The 23233-nt window shown below is 38.5% G+C and overlaps 1 protein-coding gene across 1 annotated transcript in view; it reads left to right on the forward strand.

Moving 5' to 3' along the window:
* Positions 1-23233, forward strand: part of COL6A6 (collagen type VI alpha 6 chain) — a 127348-nt gene that overhangs the window by 91270 nt on the left and 12845 nt on the right. Inside the window, 10 exon segments of the mRNA XM_019725970.3 lie at positions 2523-2585; positions 6499-6561; positions 7464-7514; positions 9914-9949; positions 10601-10663; positions 13374-13436; positions 14600-14635; positions 14752-14788; positions 16933-16944; positions 20313-20806. Coding sequence (XP_019581529.3) covers positions 2523-2585; positions 6499-6561; positions 7464-7514; positions 9914-9949; positions 10601-10663; positions 13374-13436; positions 14600-14635; positions 14752-14788; positions 16933-16944; positions 20313-20806 — 918 coding nt within the window.

Consider the following 23233-nt stretch of genomic DNA (forward strand, 5'->3'; position numbering starts at 1 on the left):
AAATAAGATTTTCAGAAGAGGGAGAATTATCTCTCCCTAGATGGAAAAAAACAAAAAAGAAACCCCTAAACTAAGGAACAACTTGCACAAGTGTGGAGATGTAAGACAACAGGAAGCTGCTGGTGACTTCAGATGGTTTGATGAGCATGAACATGGAATGATTGAAGGAGTCACAGATGACTACAGAGGCATGTAGTACCGTGTTTCCCTGAAAATAAGACCTAGCCAGGCAATCAGCTCTAATGCGTCTTTTGGAGCAAAAAATAATATAAGACCCGGTCTTATTTTATTATCCTATAAGACCAGGTATGGTATGAGATATGATATGATATGATTATGATATGATATGATGATATAATACTGGGTCTTATGTTAACTTTTGCTCCAAAATACGCATTAGAGCTGATTGTCTGGCTAGGTCTTATTTTTGGGGAAACGGTACCAACATTTTGAGGGATTTTATGTATTATTAAATACAGTATTTCAACTTTATTCTGAAACTATTCAAAGCTTAGAATTCCAGACAACGTGACAGCCTCAGCCTGACATTTTAAATCGAAAGGAGAAAGGAGTAGAGAATGGATTAGAGAGAAGCCAGGGAAACCAGGAATTCAGGCATAATGCAAAAGCCTGGAGGTAGTGATGGCAATGGGAATGGAAGAGAGATGGATACAGAAAGGGGTCTGTAGGACTTGTAGCTGATTGGTTTTGAGAGATGAGCTAGAGAGAGGGATCTAGGAAGATTCTTAGGTTTCTGGCTTGGGTTTCAGGGGGACTAAAGGGTGGCACCGTACCGTAATGGAAAAAAAATGAGACTAAGCATGACTTATGGTAAATATGATTATCTTTGGTAATCAATTCCTATGGGTTAGTCACTAGGCATTTTAGTATGAGTCTGGTGTTCAGTTATGTGGTTTGGACTGGGGATCTGTATACATAGGAGTCATTTTGTAGAAGTGGTATTTGAATCTATGGGGCTGTCACTCAGGGAGAGGGGATAAAGTGAGAAAATAAGGTCATTGGAGCCATAAGGCACCTGGAGATTTAGGAGGCAGATTGAAGAAGGGACATCTTCAACATTTGCTGAGAAGAGACCAGAGGGGGACCAGGAAGAAGAGCATGGTAACCTGGTTTACAGAAGTTTATGGAAAAGTTTCAAAGAATACAAGATTAAACTCAAATAAGGTAAGAACAGGGGAAAAAGTCAACTGGATTGAACATGAAGGTCATGGGAGCTAGCTCCACGTAGTGGTGGAAGTGAAAGAAGGAAAAAGGTTGAGAGCTATGGAAAGTAAAGAAATTGAGACTCTTCTTTTAAGACAAAGAAGGGAGGGGAGAAGACGAAAGGCTGTGGAAAGATTGTATTATCTTCCTTAGTAACCAATTCATAGTTCAACAGTCTTTCCTATTAGGACATTTTTTATGTCCAACTTACTGTATTTTAAAGTGTTTAAAAGATGGAAAGGTTAACGTAATTTTTTCTTCTGAACAAAATTAATTTGCTAAGTATCGTGCTTATTACACAGATTTGGTTTATTTTTAAACGATAGTAACCATGATTAAAAATAATTGTGAAAATGATTTCAGTTGACTGGTATTGGGATTATTTACAAGTACCTGTAATATTTTAACCACAAGAGATTTCTGTTGCCACATGTTTTGATAACCCAAAGGAAATATCTAATCCCAAGTGTCAAAAACATAAGAAGGCACTTGGTCTACCTCTGAATTGGGATTTTTAAATGTTCAGCTCTAAAACTGTTCCAATAAAACATGCTTTTTAGAATGTTGGAGAGACTTCTATTATATCAAATAGATTTTCCATATAGATGCATGGTGTATTTATTCATCTGTTTAAATTTTGGTATTGTATTTCTCAACGAGATTTTAAAGTTTTCTTTATACAGGTCTTTTATCTTTAAGTTTATTTTAAGAATTTTAGAGTATTTTTTCCCCATTGGTAAATTGAAATTTATTTACATTTACTTTTCTAACTTATTGCTAGGAGAGAGAAAACTATTTCAGAATATTGTACTACCTGAACATATCTTGTTATTAATGCTAATTATTTTTAGTAAATATTGCTTGCAAATAAAGATATTTACCGTAAACACACACACACACACACACACACACACACATTACTTTCTACCAAAGCAAGGAACCAGGAAGAATATAGTTCAAAGCAAATGTCATTTGAATGCCCACTTTAGATGTCTGTCATTTTAGCAACATCTGCTCTAACAGTAAAACAATGAGAGCCTAAAATCTCTGTGGAAGAAAGCTCACAAGGAAGCACAATCGTTTGTTTAGGCAATCATCTGGCATGAATTACTTTATTAATTTTCCTTTATTTACTCGTCTTTATTTGACATCTGTGATAATTTTTTCCAGAACCGGAATCAATAAAGTCACAAGTCTTTTCCCATCTGTGGTTCATTTTCCTCTTAGAAGAGACACGAAGGGTTTAAAGGAAAGTTGCTTTATGTTCTGCTGTATCTGCAATTGTTATTTTGTTTCAGGGGCCTCCAGGACCAGAAGGAAAGAAAGGGAGTCAAGGCCATTTGGGAAGCCAAGGAATTAAAGTAGGTCACATTCTTTATACCCACCAAAGTTAAGATTTTCTTCTCAAGGGAAATGTGTCTGGTGGTATTAGCCAGCGCCCTTTCAACACAAAGGAGAACATATCCCATTGCCCCTACCCCCGGCTTGATTCTTAGAGAGCCAGCAACAGTTAAGGACATGGGTGTGGACCAGGATGATGTCAGTGATTCCAGCTCGACATAATCTCACCACAGGCTACACCCAACCTGAGCTGAGGGATCTCAGGGCAGGGGGACTGTTCTGGGGCAAGCCTGCCTTTCTCTCTCCCTCCCTCCCTTTTTGTTTCCCTCTTCTCCCCTTCCCTCCCTTTCCCTTCTCCTCTTATTTCTTTCCTTCATTGATACAAACCTTTGCTGAACACCTTTTAAGGTAAAGGCACTGGACTGGCCTTCAGCCGGACCAGAAAGTCGGCTCCAGGAGAGCAGAGATCATTGTCTGTTTTGTTCAATGGTGCATCCCTACTGCTTAGATCGGCACCAGGCACAGAATAAATACTTAGTCAATATTTGTTTAATGAAAGAGTATCTTGGTTGTATAATGATAAATGTGATATGGAATCAACCCCCACAGAATTTAGAATATTTTCAGGATACTAATCTATGACAAAAAGTCGTCAAGAATAGGGACTGAAATGGAGGATTAAACATAGTATTAATAGACGTATTCCTGGGCTGGGAAAAGACGCATCATAGAGGATACAAACTTTGAGTGGTCCTCAGAAGATAAGGACTTTAGTAAGCAGAGAGAGCGCCTGGATAATTTCAGATAGAAGAAATGGGGTGAAGGAGAGAACCGGGTTGGAAAATCCTGGGAACGGTGGTTGGGAAATGAAAAATGATCCTATCTGGTGGGTACATAAAGAACATAAAAGTCTGTGGTGATTGACCTTATTAGGTGGCCAGTACAGTGCTATTTGTGATTTTTGAACGGAGTGTATGAACACAGCCAGACTTCGGAAGATTTTTAAATAGGCAACTCAGTGTAGAAATATTTTGAAGGCTGAGATATTGGAAACTAAGAGACTAATTGATAAGTTCTCACAGTCTGCAAGACAAGCAATGATTGGATGGCTTCCCAGGGTGAAGACAGGAGGGGCTCACGATGATTCTGTAGGACTCCTCCAGCAGGAAACTGAAACAGAGGGAAGAGGTCAAGATGACTTGTTGAGCTTCCAGCACAAGTGGTGACAAACATCACAGAAATGGGAAGGTCATCACATCTGGTGGCCAAGATGCTCCAAAGAATAGTTTCAAAGTGTAGCAATTACGGGAAGAAGAAAGAAAGAAGAAAAGAGAGACAGCCTGCAAAAGTGTTGGACAATGTGTTAAGAAGGAAATGATACAGGGCTTTTAATTACTCTTTGGAGCCACCAGGCTTTGGAGGGGAGGAAGGGGACATTAACTACTGGTCCAGGCACAGTCTAGGACAGATTGGCATTTGGTTGTCTTCAAGGATAGGAGAGCCCGTAGCATGTTTATGCACAGACAAGGGAAAAACAGAGAAAGGAGGAGGTTGAAGATGTAAGAAAGAGTAGATAATTAATGGAGAAATTTCTTGACAGAGAGGATGAGATTGAGGGCGTAAGAAGAGGGGCTAGCTTTGTCATGGAGATCTGCTAAGGAGGACTGCAATGATGGAGGCCAGAAATCGAGTGTTACTGTGACAGTTGATTGAAGGATGAAATGAGGTACATGGATGAGAAGGTAATCAACTCCAAAAGGAAGGGATTACTAGAACACATGTAGCAACAATGGTCTGGAACAGAAAGTTTGGAACAAAGACAATGCTGCCTTCTTGCCTGGGAGAGAACCGCAGGGGAAGTGGTGTCACTGTGAGAACCAAGTTTATTTTACAGTGAGGACGGTGTGTGTGTGTGTGTGTGTGTGTGTGTGTGTGTGTGTGTGTGTGTGATGGATGTATAGAGAGTCTTTCATTGCATGAAATAAAGACATTTCATAGGTTGTGATAGAAGAGACCAACAGGAATGGAAGGACCCTAGAGCCAGATATATAGGTGAGAGTGTGGAAGAAGATAGATATGAGCTGAGTAGTTGTCCCCAAAACGATTGTTGTTAATATGGAGGATTTTTAAAGGGGAAGGAGCAAGAATTTGGGAGGTAAGTACCTTCAAAGAAAACCCAAACTTTTTGAGCAGCCCCAACATGGACCAAGCTCTCCAGACTCATTATTAACTAAGATGAGCCCCAAACACTTACTACTACTTTACTCCAATCAGCTCAAGTTCCCAGGGAGGCAAGCAACTCGGCAATTAATCCTGAGCTCGACAGCCTGACTGTATAAGAAACAAAGAGTTTGACCCTGGGCAAGCCCCATGGCTTCCTTCAGGTCCCTCCCTTAAAGCAGACGTTCTCAAATTTCACTGTGCATAAGAATCAGCTGAGAAGCTTATTTTAAAAGGCATGTTCTTGGACTCCACTACCAGAGACTGATACTACGAGGGTCCAGGAACTTCCTTTTGCATGTGGACCCCAGGTAATTGTGAGGCAGTTGGCCCCCAGAGCACACTTGGAGAGCCACTGCCCAGAAAGAAAGGCATCAGGACAGGTGATATGCTTCCCTTCCTTCCATAGAAACCCCTTCTGTTTCACCCCAGAGTTCAGTGCTGGTGGACATTTGTCCATTTGCACTTCTCACCCTTACTATGTTGCCTTTCTATCCTTAAAAATGTGTTAACCACTCCCACCCCTTGATGTGCACTACACCCATTTCCACACTCTTTCTTCCAAAGAGCACATTATGAAAAGAGCAAGGGTGGCTAACTAGACAGTAGATAAACTTGACCGACGTGACCTCAGCCAGATGATCAAAGTTAACATCAGTGGTGATGGCAAGGTTGATAGTATATACCCTGGATATGATGTGATAAAAAATAACACGTTACCCCTGTGGTCTTTATAACCAAAACCCATAAAACCCAACCTAATCATGAGAAAAATATCAGATAAACCCCAACTGATGGCCATTCTACAAAATATTTGACCAATACTCCAAATTGTCACGGTCATCAAAAACAAGGAAAACTTGGTAAACTGTCCCAGTCGAGAGGAGTCTAAGGAGACATGACATGTGGTAGCCTGGGTGGGATCCTGGGACGTAAAAAGGATATTAAGTAAAAACTAAGGAACTCTGAATAAAGTATGGGCTTTAGTTAATGACAATGAATCAGTATTTATTTATTGTGACAAATGTGCCCTCCTAATGTAACTAATGTAATAGTAACAATAGGGGGAACGAGATATGAAGCACATAGGCACTCTCTGTACTCTTTTCATAACGTTTCTGTAAATCTAAACCTTTGCAAGTCTTTAAGCCTTCTTTTGTAAACCTGTGTCAACTTTCCCAAGTACCCGCACTTTCCTTAACATCATACTGAGATCGATTTAGAATCCACGGTAGATGTTCTACTTGTCAGAAGTCAGAAACTATTGCCAGGGAGGCTGCATTATCTTGAGTGACTCTTCAAATCTTAAAGCTAGATTAATAAGTCTGCTGCCTTTGCAGCAGCCAGATGACTTGCATGGATCATCATGGAAAATGGTTTTAATTTTCTTAATCAGTACCGAGGTTCCTCTTTGACTCATGGTGAGACATTTCCAAGGGTGCGGTTCATGGCACTGAGTTGCTAAGATGGCAACTTGCGCTAAACAATACATCAGACTTGCTGAGGCTCCCTCTGTCAGTAGAGGAGACCTCAGTAGCCAGCAACAGCATTCCTTGTATTGCTTGCACAATTCATAGTCCTGGTCACAAACCCAGTGTCGCTGTTTATGATACACATGGATGCAGTTAGCAAGTGTTGTCTCCGTGCCATTGTTTCTAATTTCCTTTACAAAAACAGCCTAATGAGGATACATTTCACTGTTCTGTTTAACAGGGAGAACCTGGAGATCTGGGAGAAAAAGGATCTATTGGCCTACCCGGTCCTCGAGGCTTGCCGGTTTGTGTTTTATCACTGCTTTTGTTCTGGCCCTTGGAATCTGTTCACTCAATGAATATCAGGTGTGGTTTTCTGAAGAGAGGATTAAAGATGCCATTCCAATCTAGCCTCACAGCTTTCTAGAAATTGAGCGATTATGCTCATCGTGGAGTAGTTCCTTAGCTAGCTTTTCCAAGGTGGCGACTTCCCGGGTACCAGACATCGTGGCCAGGGTGCCCTTGAGCCCAATGAAAAAATGGACAACACTTGTCTCTTCTTCCATAACTCTTCTTCCATTCTTTCCCCTCATCAGAAGCCATTCATCAGAAAGTCACCCCAGCCTTGCCCCAGTGCTCAGGACTTCTCACTAAGGCCTTCCTACAAGGGTCTGTCAGAAGCAATGCCCCGACATTTAGGAGGTCTTGTTCTTATCTAGCAACTGAAAACGCATTCAAGCTAAGGTATTAAAATACAAATGTTACCCAGAAGAGAAGCACCACTACCACCTTTTATGGAGATAACTGTATGTGTAATTTTCTCTGTGGAGTTATTGTTGTTCAATTCGTTGTAAATTCCAGGGGAGCTTTACAGAGGCTCACCTCATGCCACCATTTTTCCTCACCTCTCTAGTTTTCTCATTTTATCCTCATAAGAACACCATGAGTAGGTGTAATTTTTAATATAACTCTTCCCACTTAATGGATAAAACGGGTGAGGCTAAGGGATAGTGCATTGTCTGTATATGTTACGGAGAGTTGCATTTAGTGCCACTATCACCAAATGTCAATAGCCTGCCCCAGAGGGAGAATCCTGCTGCTTCATTTCTCCTAATCAAACCAAAAAGCTGGCTGTGTTGTTCTCTGGAGAGTTAGCCTGCCTTGTCTGTAGTCTGGGATGTTTATAAATACTTGCTTTTTGTACAGGGTGATGAAGGCCATCCAGGTTATGGGAACATTGGCAGTAAAGGGGCAAAGGTAAGACTTGTCGCCTGCAAGGGAGACATTTCCCATTTATTTGTTTATTTATTTGGATTTTTCTAATTAGTTTCCGGTGTACAGAACAATGTACTAGTTAGACATTTCACCCCTCACAAAGTGATATCCCCCGCCCCCAATCTATTGCCCCTCTGACATCATACATATCTATTACAATTCCATTGACTCTATTCCCTATGCTATACTCCATATCCCATGACTATATATATATATATATATATATATATATATATATATATATATGTATGTAATTATAGTTGACATACAATGTTATTCAGCTTTAGCTTCAGGTACACAGTGTGGTGGTCAGGCATCTACACACCGTCCATGAAGTGGTCTCCCTAATAAGACATGTGCCCTGACACCCTACAAAATCTTGTTGCTTGGATTTTGTTTTGCCCCATTTAAGAGAAAAAAAGAAAGTAGTGAACAAGGTAGGTCTGGACATATATAGATAGATTTTTATAATTTATTTGCAGATATCCTGTGGGGAATGTGGTAGAATAAAAACAATCTGATGGTTTAAGGTACAGACAACAATTGACACTTGAAAATTAATTTTCTGGTCTTTGCAGAGATGTACAGACAGGGCCGTATTTGTTCCAGCCTGAACAGTGCACTGAATCTTAGCAGCTCTGTGCTCAAGTATACCTCGGAAGCCATTCAAACATGTGTCCTCCTCTGAGTATGTTTACTTTAGCCATTAGTGAGAGGTTTTACAGGGCCTTTCTAAATTCACTGGGCCAAGCAGTAACTTAAAAATAAAACCTTTTAACCATGCCAGAATGATAAATTTATATTATTGTTGAATATGTAAGTGGAAGTAAGATAAGTTTTTCAAAACCAGTAATTTATATATATTTATAATAATCGCTTAGAAATCATAACAGCCACAAAAATAATATAGTTAAGAATATCCTTTTTACAAAATGTTTGAAACCTTTGACAAAGAATTACTGAGCTATAAAAGAAAAATTTCAATAAGTAGACACACCAAATGCATGTTGAAAAGTCTAAAACATTATAAAAGATCAGTGTAATTCCAAGTGAAATACCAGTGGGAATGATGCCAGAGGCTGTCTGTAAGAATAAACAAAAAAAAAGCTAAAAGTTCTTTGAAAAAAAATACTGAATATTTCCAGTGAAATGTTCTTTACAATAGAGAATAATTGAAAACAACCATAATATCTCATAAAAAGGGGAATGTTAAGTAGCCTATAACATTGGAATATTAGCCATTCCTTAAAATTGAGCATCAACATTTTTCAGTTATTAAAATCAATGCAAATCTCTCAATTAAAGTACTCTATTTTATTTTTAAAAATGAATGCATAAATTTTATAATTATGTAAAGAAATTATGTTACAATGTGAAGTAAAAAAAAAATCAGAATATAATCAGGAAAAAACAAACACATCCCAATTGTGCTAAAATACATTTTAAGAAGCTAAAAGAAAATAATGACAGTATTTATAATGGCTAGTTCTGGGTAATGAGATTTGGGTGACTTCTTTCTGTTCTTTTTTATATATGTTTGAGGAGGTATTATTTTTAATAATGAGAACATAAACTTTATTTTAAATAAAATATTTTTTTCATCAAATGGAGATTATCATACTTCTTAAACTATAGTCCATGGCCAAATAAGGTAAGTACAGGACAAGAAAATGAATGATCAAGTTTAGACTCTAGGCGTCCCATTTCTCCATTGAAATTCATTCTAAGAAGAATATTTCAAAGTCAAGAACCATATGATTCCACTGATATGTGGGATATAAAACTGAAAACAACAAAAGAACAAGACAAACAAATGAAGAAACAAAAACTCATAGACACAGACAATAGTTTAGTTGTTCCCAGAGGGTAAGGGAGGAGGCGGGGTGGTAGATGAGGGGAAAGGGGATCAAATATATGGTGATGGAAGGAGAACTGACTCTGGTGGTGAACACGCAATGTGATATATAGATGATGTATTACAGAATTATACACCTGAAATCTATGTAACTTTACTAACAATTGTCTCCCCAATAAACTAATAAAAAATTTTTTTTTAAAAAGGCTGTTTCAGAGACACTTGGCCAAATAACCAGTTTTCCTGAGATGTGCCTACAGTAGAAGGAGAGCTGATTTGTGATTCCTCAGATGTGTACATTTATCAGCTTATCTTAGGTTGCCATGATATTTGGGAGAAACCAGTAAATACTTTAATTTAGAAATTAGTTTCTCAGAAAGTTCTGTACGGTTTCATTTTTAATTGTTTTGGTCTTCCTTGGTCTAGAAGCACTAAAACTAAATAAGGCAGCAGGTAAAATTAAAGTCAGTATAAACCTATCTTGGTGATACGTGCATATAGTAATTTTCCCTCCTGTCATTTATAGGGACAAGAAGGATTCTCTGGAGAAAGTGGACATAAGGTATGTGCTTCATACTAACTAGAGATCAATCAGAAATACTCCTGGGGTTATGAAATGTACCGTGGGATGATAGGAGGTTAGTGAATCATAAATGAATAAAAAGAAACTTTTATGGGGGAAAGGAGAGAAGACAGAAGCAGGGTCTTTTTAAATAAAAAATTAAATTCACAGGTAAAGGAAGAAATCATCCTTATTTATTTTTGTCTGCATCATACATGTTTTCCTCTTTGTTCAAAGGAAAGTAAAATGTAAGGGAAACCAAAATGACCTGATCTCACCAGGCCCAATTTTCTCAATGTGTTTATAAATCACCTTGAGATAATGTTAACCATGCTGTCCTCTACCTTCAGGCTTTCACTTTTGCTAGAAAGACTGACTGATCTCAGTACATGTCAGGGCACAGTTCATGTCTCCAAAGAGGCTGCGTGCTGACTGGAGCGAGAGTCAGCAGTAAAACAATGAGGATTCAGTGTGCTATGTAGAGAGCTGTAAAAATGAGGGTGGGGTGGGGGGGAGCGCCTCAAAGAAGACCGTTAAAGATAAAAATGCATATAAAAATGTCTTCGTGTTGTAATCAGTTTCAAAACACTTCGAGATACATGTCTTTGATTTTAATAACCATTTCATTTTATTTTTCTGAACGTAATTTAGGGTGAGATTGGGGATGCTGGTGGTCCAGGAGAAACTGGACCCAAGGGAGCTAGAGGCCACATGGTAAGCTTCTTTGATTCCAATGTCTTCAACCTCTGCTACTTTGGGAAGTCCTTTTTCATGCTTTTCGAATCCTTTGAATTGTCACTTGTTCCCAAAGACTTGTAAAATGTGTGTACTTTTGAAGGCAAACTTGGGGAAGGGAAATGGATATATTGCTCACCCTTCCATGCCAGCAAGAAGGCAAGGAACTCTTTGCTTTTAGTGAACAAGTTCCCCTGCTCTGGCTGCTAAGGCACCCTTGTTTCACACTGGAAATAAGGTTTTAAAGGACGCCTTGTGGTCCAAAACAGGTCTGCGCTGCCAAAATATGGTCAGTGAAATTGAATGTCCCTGGCAGATTTCCTGCAACCTAATGTACACTGCCATCTTCACTCTGATGGTTTTGTTAAACTGTTTTAATGAGGTGTATACCCTGAAACGCCCTCTCCTTATATGGAAAGTTTCCATTTATTATGTAACGAAATATGTCTTTATTATTCCATGGAGTGGTGACATATTGTGGATCAAACAGGAGTCTCCAGTTTTTCTCACAGGCATCAGCATTTTCGGGTTCCAGTGGCTTAAGAATAGCTTTGCATCTGCTGTATCTTAGACTGTGTATGAGATGGCTGTTTTAGCAAAACAGAAAAACACACAGTCTGATAAAACTTGATAGTTGAGGTGATTTTCCAGTTTTGTCATCATAGTTAATTTTATTCTTATCTGGGTTGTTGTTGTTTTAACAAAGTATATATAACAGGAACTTTAGAGACTATTTATAAAGAAACTGCTCTTTTCCTCCATCCTGCTTCTCCCAAGAGGGACTGCTTCCCAGCTATAATTCTTTCCCTCATATGTGTTTTTGGATGACGATCCTTTAACATTATGCTCTTAAAAAAAAAAAAAAAAAAGATGAAAACTGATAAAATTAGAAAGATAATTGGGATAGACTTTCAGATTAATCTAGATGTTATCTGCATTGAAGTATCTCTGGATCCTTTCCCTCGGCTTGTTATGAAGCCGTTTACCCTTGAACATTGAAAGCCTGCTCACAAGTTTAGCTGTTTGTTGGATTCACTCCCTCCAATGGCACATTAATCATTTTTTAAAAAAACAATAAGCTAGTAGGTACTTTTTCTCTTGACCTTTGGTTACTTGAATGTCTTTTTTCCCCCACACTGGACAATTTATTACTGTTTGTAACTTGGGTGTTTCACCTGCCAAGCTACGTGAATATTGCTGAATTTGAAGTTTAGACACTGAAAACTTCCAGGTTTTCTCTCTCAAAGAGTTGTTTCTACTGGAAGATTTGGGTAAAGCTTTGCCTTAACTGTTGAGTGCCTCTTTAGTTCTCTTGGAATCATTACATTCCTAGTTTATTAATAAGTTTTCTAAATCTTCACCTTGGTGTTTCCCCCAACTGACGCATTTTCAAAAATTTACCATGCTTCTTAATCTGTCTTATTTTATGTCTAATGTATGTTTGTATGTATTTATATGTTTGTAATTAACTTTACACATGCATATACTTAAGGCAGCGTTTCTCAAACTTTTGGGCTGGATGACTCTGCTGTGAGGGCTGTCCTGTGCATTAGAATATGTCAGCAGCATCCTCGCCTTGCCCTACCCACAACCACCCTGTCTCCCTACCCTTAAGGATAGCCAAAAATGTCTCCAGAGATTGTCAAATGTCAGAGGGATTGCCGTTGTATTCCTAACAAATATTGTGAAGTGATTTGATTCTTTACAGTGGTTCTCATCTGGGGAGAATTCTGTGCCCTGTCCACAGCATACTGTGAATATCCTTGGAATACTTGCTGTTCCATAGGCAATGCCTTTACACGTTAAGTTGATTTTAGACACTTTCACTTTTGATTCCTATAAAGGTTATAAATCCTCTGGCATTCTGAATGAACAAAGGAACATGGTCCTAATTTTTAAACTAAATTCTAGCTTTCCTTATGATAAATTATATTGTTGAATGCACATGGAAAAATTCCTGGCATGCAGTGTCAAAAACTATTGTTTTTGTGACTGCTGCTATTCTCCATTTCACTACAAAGATTTCCAGCCAACTGTTAAAGGTTTTCTTGTTGTTTCAAGGGTTTTTATATTTAATTTTTTGTTTTTCTGTTTTGTTCATTTATTTTTCATGTGAATCACTTATTAAATTTAGATAAATTTAGATAAAAATTCATGTAGATAAAAATTTCTGACTTGATCCATCTATTCCAGTTCTAGCATTCTTCCCCAAGGAAATAATCGCACATATAACTTTATAGTGTCATTGATTATTACAACCACAAACTTAAATGCCAACAGTAAGGGACTGATTAAATAAGGTCTGGTATATCCAGGTAATAGAATACTGTGCAACCAAGAAAAAAATGATTTTGCAAAAGAATATTTAGTAACGTGAAAATGTCCAGAGATGTATTAGTTTAAAAAAACAACAGGAAAAAAAGTATAAAATGATATTAAGAAAAGAATATGTAGATTAATACCAAAAGAATAAATGAAAGACCAGAAGAAAAGATGCCAAAATGTTAGCAATCATCATTTGGGGGAGAGGGGATTGCTGAGGATTTCTTTTCCCTCTGTGTGCTTTTTGGAAATCTCTCAATTTTTTAAAATGAAAGTGTATGCTGTCTTTAAAATTTAAAACACCCAGACCCACAAACATACATAAATGTATAAATATAATTTTAAAGTAAATAAATTCTGCTTTGAGATATCTGCTGGGCTTCCAGGAGAACCAGGATCCCCTGGAGAGCCGGGACCTCCTGGACGCAAGGTGAGTTGACAGCCATAAATCACACCAGATCCTTTCCCAAAGAAAAAGTCAGTGCATGATGTCTTCATTTTCCAAATGTGCATGCTTTCTGTTTTTGCAACTTGGCAACTATTTTCCACCTTTATGTGCTCAGAAAGAGGAAGGAAAATAATGCTCATTAAATATCAGTTGCCTTTTCTTGGGAGGTAAGGGGACTTGAGAGAGGAAATGAACAGTATTAGATTAAAATGAGATTTTGCAATTATCAGTAAAATTTATCTGTCCAATCCTTGCCCTCTTTGTACATTCACTAAATGATCAGCGAATGAAGGAAAATGAGATGAAATTAATAAATGAGTGAATAAATAATCAAAGTTGAATTCACATGGAACTTATTTTCTTCAGGAATTTGAGTGGCTCAATTACATTTTTCTTTGGGTGTCTCCCTTAGCCAGACACTTCCTGTTCCAAAGATGGGATTGAACACATGAAATTAAAAACCAATTCCACTTTGATTTTCTATCTCCAATCCAGATGTAAAAGATAGATAGATAGATAGATAGATAGATAGATAGATAGATAGATAGATAGATAGATAGATAGACAGACAGACAGACAGACAGATAGACAGATAGATATATCGATATAAATATAGATTCATTTAAGGAAGATCATTGGGATTACCTTTCCAGATGTTCGGGTTGAGTCTGGTCCCTTTGTCATCAAATGGATGATGGGAACAGACTAAGGTTTAGCTCAGCTACTACTCAGTGGCCAAGGCAAAACACCGGGTTGAGACACTCCCAACCCCTGCCTTTAGGAGGGGCAGCCACAATGGATGGTTCAGCCCTGTCTAGTGCTAAGCCATAGCTGTCCCTGCCAGTGTCACATTGTCAGCTCCACCCTTAGATTCTGGACAACCCTTGTCGTCCAGACCTGGGGCTGCTGGAGGGAAGTGGCCTGTGGAGGCTTGTGTTCATTACGTTTGCTGCTTGTAGGTTATTCCCCTTAGAATGTTATTGTCAATTAGGTGATGAACATCTACAGGTATTCTTTTCCCCCCTCTAAATAAGAATAAAATCTTGAACAAGTTATCACTTTCTTAAGGTAGTGTTGGTGCATATTTTGACTACTGATGTGTATGTCTAGAACAGTGAAACCACATTCTCTTTTTGTTTTCCTAGGGTGTGAAAGGGGCCAGCGGACAGGCTTCATTTTCCGTATGTATCCCCTGACTCCAGCAGTGCTCTGAACACTCCATTCAATTTATTGATTTTTAAACTTTGAGACCTAGCAGTCTGTTGGTTAATTATTTTGTTTTATTTTTGATCTGTAGACATGTGAGGTCATTCAGTATGTGCGGGACCACAGTCGTAAGTACCCTGCTTAAAATGATCACGTTTTCAGCATTCATAGAAGAAAAGAAGCAATTTCTGCACTCAAAATTGAGACAATTTACTGGCCAATTTTTTTAAATTGGAGATGTCATTGCATATATTTTGAGTCAGCATAGACTGGTGACTATTAACTAACTCCCTCTCTGGCTGCCAGCATGTCTACTGGAACCTGTTCCAAGCACTAGGTAATGATATATCTGGGTGTTTTTAATCTAGGGAAATTGAAATATGAGGTCAGAACTCTCCTGATGTTGAAATCAATCAGTGGGCAATCACAGTAAACTCTTTAAAATGATTATTAACACCTGACCCTAACAGGATTGAATTCACCGGGTGTGAAAGAGCTATGATAATAGCGTGTCCTGGTGGGTGGAAGCCCTGATTTTGGTTTATAGATTATTACTCCTTTCCTGGAAAGTTATGCTTGATTACTTTTAGTTGAACCAATTGGTTTTACACGTAAAAATTACTCATTCTGCCAATATTTTTTCCTCTCAAATTTTTAAAAGTGAAAAAGCATTTTGATTTGGCAAATGTTCTTTCGAATTTGTTATAGGAGCTTGTAATAGACTCCTCTATCAAAATAGGTGCTAGCACCATCAAAGGAATTCCATGCACAAGATGAGGAGAGGGTCGCCTATTTAATGTTTAACTACTAATGCGTAATGACTTCCCAGGTAAACATCATGACTGAAAGGACGAGTCAAAAGTTCCCTCAAGGCATTTTGGGGCAGAAAAATAGACACATTAGATCCCACTTCTGTAGTAAGCATTGGTCTCAGAGACACAGACTTTTAAAAGCTTTGAATGCAGGGTTGATTTTAACTCTGCCTTTGTGTAACAGAATGGAGCCATCCCTGATGAGAATCAAAATATAGAAGGTGCCAAAAATATGTATACACATTTTAAGAAAGGAAAACTGTATTAAAATTGAAATACTCAATATATACTGATAACAAAAGATGAACACAAGTCACGTTTGACTTCTGCAATTACAAGAGGTGCTCAAAGTCGTTACCATCAGTGTCCAGACATTTCTGATTACAGCGAACTACTGCTTGAGCAACGTTGACCAAAGTGTCCACTTGTATACATTTTTTTTTTTTTTTTGGCACCCTCGTATATACATTGGGTCATGAAGACTGGCTGCTTTGGGGCTGAATTAGCACGTAGGCTACTGATATGGGAGCCATGAGAACTATAATGATTCAAGGGTAGATCCAAGTATGATATGGCCTGATCTTTTAAAATTTGAGGAGCTTGATACAAAATTACAAATCCAAAAGTAGGTACAAAATTATTTCAAAAGCAAGTGTTATTTAGAACAAGAAAGGAAATCATAACCAATGACTTCCGCATAGTATAAAATCACACACCTGTTCATATGACCACATGGCTGGGAACCCTTCCAGACCCTTGCAAGGGGTCCCTACAGCTGAGAGGTCAAAAGCAGTGGTGTCCAGTAGAACTTTCTGCAATGATGGAAGTGTTCCAATGCAGTGTCCAATATGGCAGCTGCTATCCATATGTGACTTTGAGTACTTGAAATGTGCTTAGTGTAACTAAGAAGCTGAATTTTTAAATTTCATTTCATTTTAATTCAAATTTAAAGTCACATGTGACTAGTGGCTTCCTTATGGGGCAGTGTAGACCTAAAGCTTAAGCTTCATTTGCTTCAGAGTAAATTTATCTCTGATGTTTTATGCATACACATATATATACACACACACACATATATGTGAAATCAATAGCTGTAGATACCTACATGGAGAAATTTTAGAGCAAAGAATTTAGAAGTTTTAATTTTCCAAGTTCAGTGGACCTCTCTGCAATGTAATGTTCCCTCCCAGGCAATGTCCTTTCCCTCTGGCAGCTGGCTGCAGGCTGATGATTTACTGTCCCACTCCTTTTCCATTCCAATTCCCTGTTGAAGGAGCAGTGTCTGTACCAAGATGCGGGGATCCATCTGCTTTTTCTCCAAACCCTGTCTGTTGCTTTGATTTTTGAGTCATCTACAAAAAACACACAGTACAGAATCTCAGCTGCCAATATTTTCCTATACAGTGCAGAATTTTGTTCTACCAAATAATAACCCAATATCTTTTGTTTTTCCTCTGCAGCTGGCGGACACGGTGAGTAATTTTTATTTATAGAGCACATTATAATCAAGCTAAAAAATGTCACACCTGGAAAGATGAGTTAGACTGAAGTGTTGCCTGCCAAATGATATAAATTTTACCTGGGCTGTCTTTGCCACCGCATACTGGTAGCACAGACCTGCCTCCAATAAATCACTCCATTTTAGCTGAGTCTCACAGCAATTTCTCAACCAATTGGTTTGATTTCTTTTTTTAATTTCTTTTAATTATTAATATTTTAATGACTAACATTCCCGTTTATCTTTCTGTTAGGTTTTTGTAATAATATCCCTTCCTTCATTTTATCTCTCTCTGTCTCTATTTGTCATATTGTCTCTGTAGCTTAGTGGTTAGGAATTAATGTGCAGAGGGGAAAATGTGGAAAATAAAAGTAGGGATGATAAGATAGCAAGTAAGCTGAATGTGTAGCTCAGCTCATGTTGAAATCCATTGAGCTCATCATGCCTGATGGTAATTACCAAATTGATTTTTTTTTAATCTTTCAGTGATAGTTTTTAAGTCTTACAAATGCCCATTACATGATATTATCCTATAAATCCATCATCTCTCTCTTACACCTTTATACCCTTAGACCTTTTGTGTAAACCCACCAATCCATGCCCTCTGAATGCTTGTTCACTCATCCAACAAATATTTATTGAAAGCCTATTATTATGTGCTAGTCTGCCCCAGGCACTAGGGACACAGGGCTGAATAAGATGGGCATGATTCCTGTTTCAGAGGCTTCCATTCTAGCAAGGGATCCAGATAATAAACAAATGAAAGAATTATAGAATCCTATACTTGCTGTGAAAGAGGGAAAGGACAGAATTATGTTGGGGGCAGGGCGAGAAATGTTTTTGGATGGGGGGATCCTCTTTGAGGTAATGACTTTGATGTTTGGGCTGAAGAATAAAAAAAAGCCACCTTGGCAAGAGCTAAGCAGAAAGAAGTAGTAATGCAAAGGCTGTGAGACAAGACAGACCTCGGCGTTTTCTAGCAACTGGCAGGAAGCCCTGTATGATTGAGACAGAATGAAGGAGGGGGAGGTTAGCATGTGAAAAAATAGAGAAGTAAACAGGGACCAGATCAAACTGGGCTTTGCAGGTTATAATAAGCTGGTTTTGAATTGTAATGGGAGAGTATTAAAGAGTATATTGAAAGTATGAAGGAAGGAGCATGAGCTGATGAACAGTTGTTTGACACTTATTTGGGCCCCTATGGGTGAGTGAATTGTAGGAGGGATAAGGTGTAAAAGCCAGAGGACTAGTTAGGAGGTCGTTGTGGTATTTCAAGCAAATGATGGAATCCTGGGCGAGGGCTACCTTGCTGTGTGTTAGTTGCATGGCAGTGGTTTGGTTGGTCTCCGTCTGTCCTCATCATCACCTGTTCTGTGCCAAGCAGCAACCACCAGTATACAGTGTGTGGCCATGGAGCCATGTTAGATCTCCACATGGCAATCCGTGCTGTGAGGACGGCCTCCTAGGTGGCACCATGGTACCACCATCCAGCCTAATGTTCTTCAGAATCCTTGGGTTCCGGGCAGCTTGCTGGAGTTCAGAGAATGTATTTGGCAAGTTGCATCAGCCCTTTGGTGTTTTTCCTGAAAACTTGATTTTTTTCATCTCTTCAGCCAGTGCCAGGAATCTTTTTTTCCCTTTATCTCTAAATTACACCTGAATCTGCATTGTTTGTTGTTGTTGTTGTTGTTTCCATATGCAGTAACAGCCCGAACAAAAAGCTGGCGGAACCACTTTTATATTTGGTCAAAATTCCACTCATTTTTCACTATAAAATTGATGTAACCTTGATTTTTAAATATATATATATATATATATATATATATATATATATATATATATATATATATATGCTCAGCACTCTCAATTAGACTCAGAAGCTAATAAATTCTGTCTCCATTAAGATGCACAGTTTAATTTGGGGCTGAACGTTTATTCTTATTGATCGTTTTGCCTGTGAAGGTCATGGAGTCCAGAACCAGAAGGAGATAATTAACTAGCACTGAGGGGCCACAGCAGAGAGACTCCCTCCTGGGCCAGCCTATGTGAGCCCCAACAGGTCTGAGTTCCTGAGCTCCCTCTGAAGAGCTGGGGGGCCTCCTCCTGCATTTATTGTCTCTGAATCTGACTTGCTGGTATCTGAAGGAGAGGAGGCACCCCACACATACACCAAGAGAAGCACATCTTTGGGGTTTCCTTTTACCAGCCTACATCTCAACACCAGCTATCTCCGCCATTATTAAAGTTTTCTTCTTTCTGTATCTGTTGCAAAGAGCTGTCCTTTGTTCAACTCTTTTTTTATTCAGTCAATATTTATTAGATCCTGATATACGGCAGGAACTAATAATTTGGCAGATCAAGAGAGAGACAATCCCTGTCTCCACACTTCTAAATTAGTGAGAGAGGCAAACATTAATCAGATAATCAGATAAATAGAAATTGCCAACTGTGATAAGTGCAGGGTAATTAGAATGCATGAATTGGCATCAAAGAATAAATCTGAAGTTAACACTTATATTCGAGTTTAACAATCATAATTCAAAGATTCCCTAAGCAATAAGGCATTTATTGGTTAAAATTGAATTTTTATCTGTTAAACAATAAAATTATTAAAGATTTTCTTATTTTAAGTGACATAGTACTCTCTCACAGTGAAAAAGTCTGTGATAATAGTAATGGCTAATCTTAAGCACCTATTATGTGCCAGGCACTGTGATCCAAAGTGCTTTATCCATGTTGATTCATTTACTCCTCAACACAGGCCTATGTAGTGGGTAATATTAGGACTGACATTTTACAGATGAGCAAACTGAGGCATAGAGAGGATAAGTCACGTGGACAAGGAAGTAGGTGGGTCAGGGTTCTAAATACTTCCCTGTAAAGCTTCCTGTCTTTACATGTAATGGTCTGTACAGTGTATGTCAGTCAGTTCTCGTCCAGTCTTTCTGAAATTATCAACAGAGCTTTTACACCCATTCCTTTTTAATCCCTGTTACATTTCCTCAGTAAGTATATAAAATAAAAAAGTATGTTTTAGTTTATTTAATTGAGTAAAGCTCTAGCAACAAACATGATGCCATTGATCCGATCTCTGTAGGGAAGGGTATATCCATAAGCTCTTTATTATTAAGGAATTCAGTAATTAAATTACAAATTTCATTACAACTCAATTTGAATTATAGACCTTTCCTTCTGCTTTAAAAGAGCAAAGGCAGTTTTTAGAATAGCATTTTTAATTTTTCAAGATTTAAATATTTACTATTTCAAATGCTTATTTTAATATTTAGATAATTCCTACTTAAATGCTACTTAAATGATCAAGAGCATATTCTTGGCTTTTAGGAAAACCTGAGTGCCCCGTGCATCCAACAGAGCTGGTGTTTGCCTTAGACCAGTCCCAGGACGTGACAGAGCAGGAGTTTGAGCAGATGAAGAAGATGATGTCTTCCGTGGTGAGCAGCATCAGAGTCCGGGACAACAGGTGCCCCGTGGGAGCGCGCATTGCCGTCCTCACCTATAACTCCCACGCCAGGCACCTCATCCGCTTCTCAGATGCCTACAAGAAGCCACGGCTCCTAAAGGAAATCGAAGCTATCCCTTATGAGAGATCCTCAGACAGCAGGGAGATCGGCAAAGCCATGAGGTTTATTTCCAGGAATGTCTTCAAGCGAACTCTCCCAGGGGCTCACACAAGAAAAATCGCCACATTTTTCAGCAGCCGTCAATCTGCGGATGCCCAGTCCATCACCACGGCCACCATGGAATTCAGTGCCCTGGACATCATTCCCGTCGTGATTGCTTTCAGCAACGTGCCCTCCATCAAGCGTTCATTTATGGTAAGCGGGTTAAGCCTTTCGCAGAACTTTGGGGGGAGCGTGAGAGGGGGAGGAGCGAAATTCAGAAGCCTCCATAAGAAAGTACAGCATTATACTATTTATTACTCTATACCAGATAAGACCTTTATATGCATTGTCCTGTTTAATTCCAACAAGTATTAGGTGGGTGCAAAAGTAATCGCGGTTTTTGCAAATATTTTTAACCTTTTAAACCGCAAGGTTAAAAATATTTGCAAAAACCGTGATTACTTTTGCACCCACCTAATACCATGTTTACCGGAAAATAAGACCTAGCCGGCCCATCAGCCCTAATGCGTCTTTTGGAGCAAAAGTTAATATAAGACCGGGTATTATACCCGGTCTTATATTATATAAAAACCAGGTCTTATATTAAAACCGGGTCTTATATTAATTTTTGCTTCAAAAGAAGCATTAGAGCTGGTGGTCCAGCTAGGTCTTATTTTCGGGGAAACACAGTACTATGTATGAGATAGGTATTAGGTTGGTGCAAAAATAATTGTTTTTTGCATTTATTTTTTAACCCTTTAAACCATAATTACTTTTGAACCAATCTAATATAATTGTTATTCCCATTGTATTGATGAGAAAACTGAGCCTGGAGATTTAACTTGCATGCCCAGGGCCAAACAGCTAAGAAGTGGCAATGTCAGGACTTAAACCCAGGTTTGCTCTTCTAGTGCTTCTGCAAGGGACTCTCTGAGTTGCTGCTGGGTATAAAGATACTACCGTGTTTACCCCAAAATAAGACCTAGCCGGACAATCAGCTCTAATGAGTCTTTTGGAACAAAAATTAATATAAGACCCAGTATTATATTACATTATACCCAGTCTTATAGTAAAATGAGACTCGGTCTTATAGTATATTATATAAGATCCAGTCTTATATTATAATAAAATAAGACCAGGTCTTATATTAATTTTTGCTCCAAAAGACGCTTAGAGCTGATTGTCTGGCTAGGTCTTATTTTCAGGGAAACACGGTAAATCAGGAAGGCCAATAAACATTCCTTGATGTCACTTCTATGGCTAGAATAGTAATCATTGCTCTACAATAAAAGCCACTTGACTGATTTTATAACTTCACCAATCATTTAACTATTTTATGAAGGAAAAGCCATTCTAGTTGGAGCTTCTTAGATTAAGGGTTAAAATCTTACTGTGTAGCATTTCTAAATAAGCCACCTGGGATCAAGACAACATTTTTTTTTAATTGAGGTGTAACTGAAATATAACATGATATTAGTTTCAGGTGTACAATGTAATGATTCAATATTTGTATATATTGTGAGATGATCACCACAATAAGTTAACATCTGTCACCTTGCATAGTTACAAAATTTTTTTCTTGTAATGAGAACTTTTAAGGTTTACTGTCTTACCAACTTTTAAATATGTATAAAGTATTAACTGTACATTACATCCCAGGACTTATCTATTTTATAACTGGAACTTTGTACCTTTTGATCCCCTTCACCCATTTCAACCATTCCCCCACCTCTGGCAACCACTAATCTGGAGGCTCCTTTTTCTTTTCCCTGCTCTCCAAGCCTCAAACTCCCCAGGTAGGTTACTAACAGTAAGGCCAAATTGGAAAGGGCTGGGAGTTGTACACAGGAGAGCTAGCTGCCTGGTCATGGATCTCTGTCTGCACTGTAAAGCCATCTTCAAGCCTGGTTCAAGCCTAGTGGGGACTCAAAGATAGTTGTAAAATGCATCCTGTGATTTCACTTGATCTTCTGAAACTTGGGGCACGGCAGGGGGTTGGGGGCTGTCTCTGATCCTCCTTAAATGGCTTCTGTGTCTAGTGTAGTTGGATCAGTCCTTTTGTTCCCAAATTCAAGGGGTTCACCACTTGGGGTGTTCTGTTCAAGAACGAGACATGGTTGTTCTTAGGTAGTTTCTTTTACTTGCAGCAAGTAAAGGAGACGGGAGATTCACATCCAAAGCTCTGTCTCCTCCAAAGGAGCTATAGCCATTACTTGTATACACTATTCGGTTAATTACATGTTGATTTCTTCTTTGCAGGGGGCTAAACTGATCCTGATTTGGTTAATTATAAACTGATTTCTTTTTTGCAGTTGGCTGCACTTATTCAGTTGGGTTCCAGTCAAGCTCATCCTGTTATAGCTGTGTCTGCAAAATACTGTGCTGTGTTGTAACATTTAGCAAGAATAGCATTTAGTAAGAACTGCCCAGACCTTGAGACCTTTGTCCTCTCTAACACTTTAACCTTTCTTTGAGCTTCAGTTCCCTCATCTGTAAAATGGGGATGATGAACATAAGAACAAACTCACTGGGTTGCTGAGATCATGAATAGCAAAGTGCTTTGTAGTCTCTAACGACCCATGTCGCACCCACCCTGTGCCAGTAAGTGCTTTTCAATTATGAACTCATTTAATGTTAACA

The sequence above is a fragment of the Rhinolophus sinicus genome, chromosome 5, assembly GCF_057876585.1.
Source record: "Rhinolophus sinicus isolate RSI-liver-muscle chromosome 5, RSI-T2T, whole genome shotgun sequence".
Lineage (NCBI taxonomy): Eukaryota > Metazoa > Chordata > Mammalia > Chiroptera > Rhinolophidae > Rhinolophus > Rhinolophus sinicus.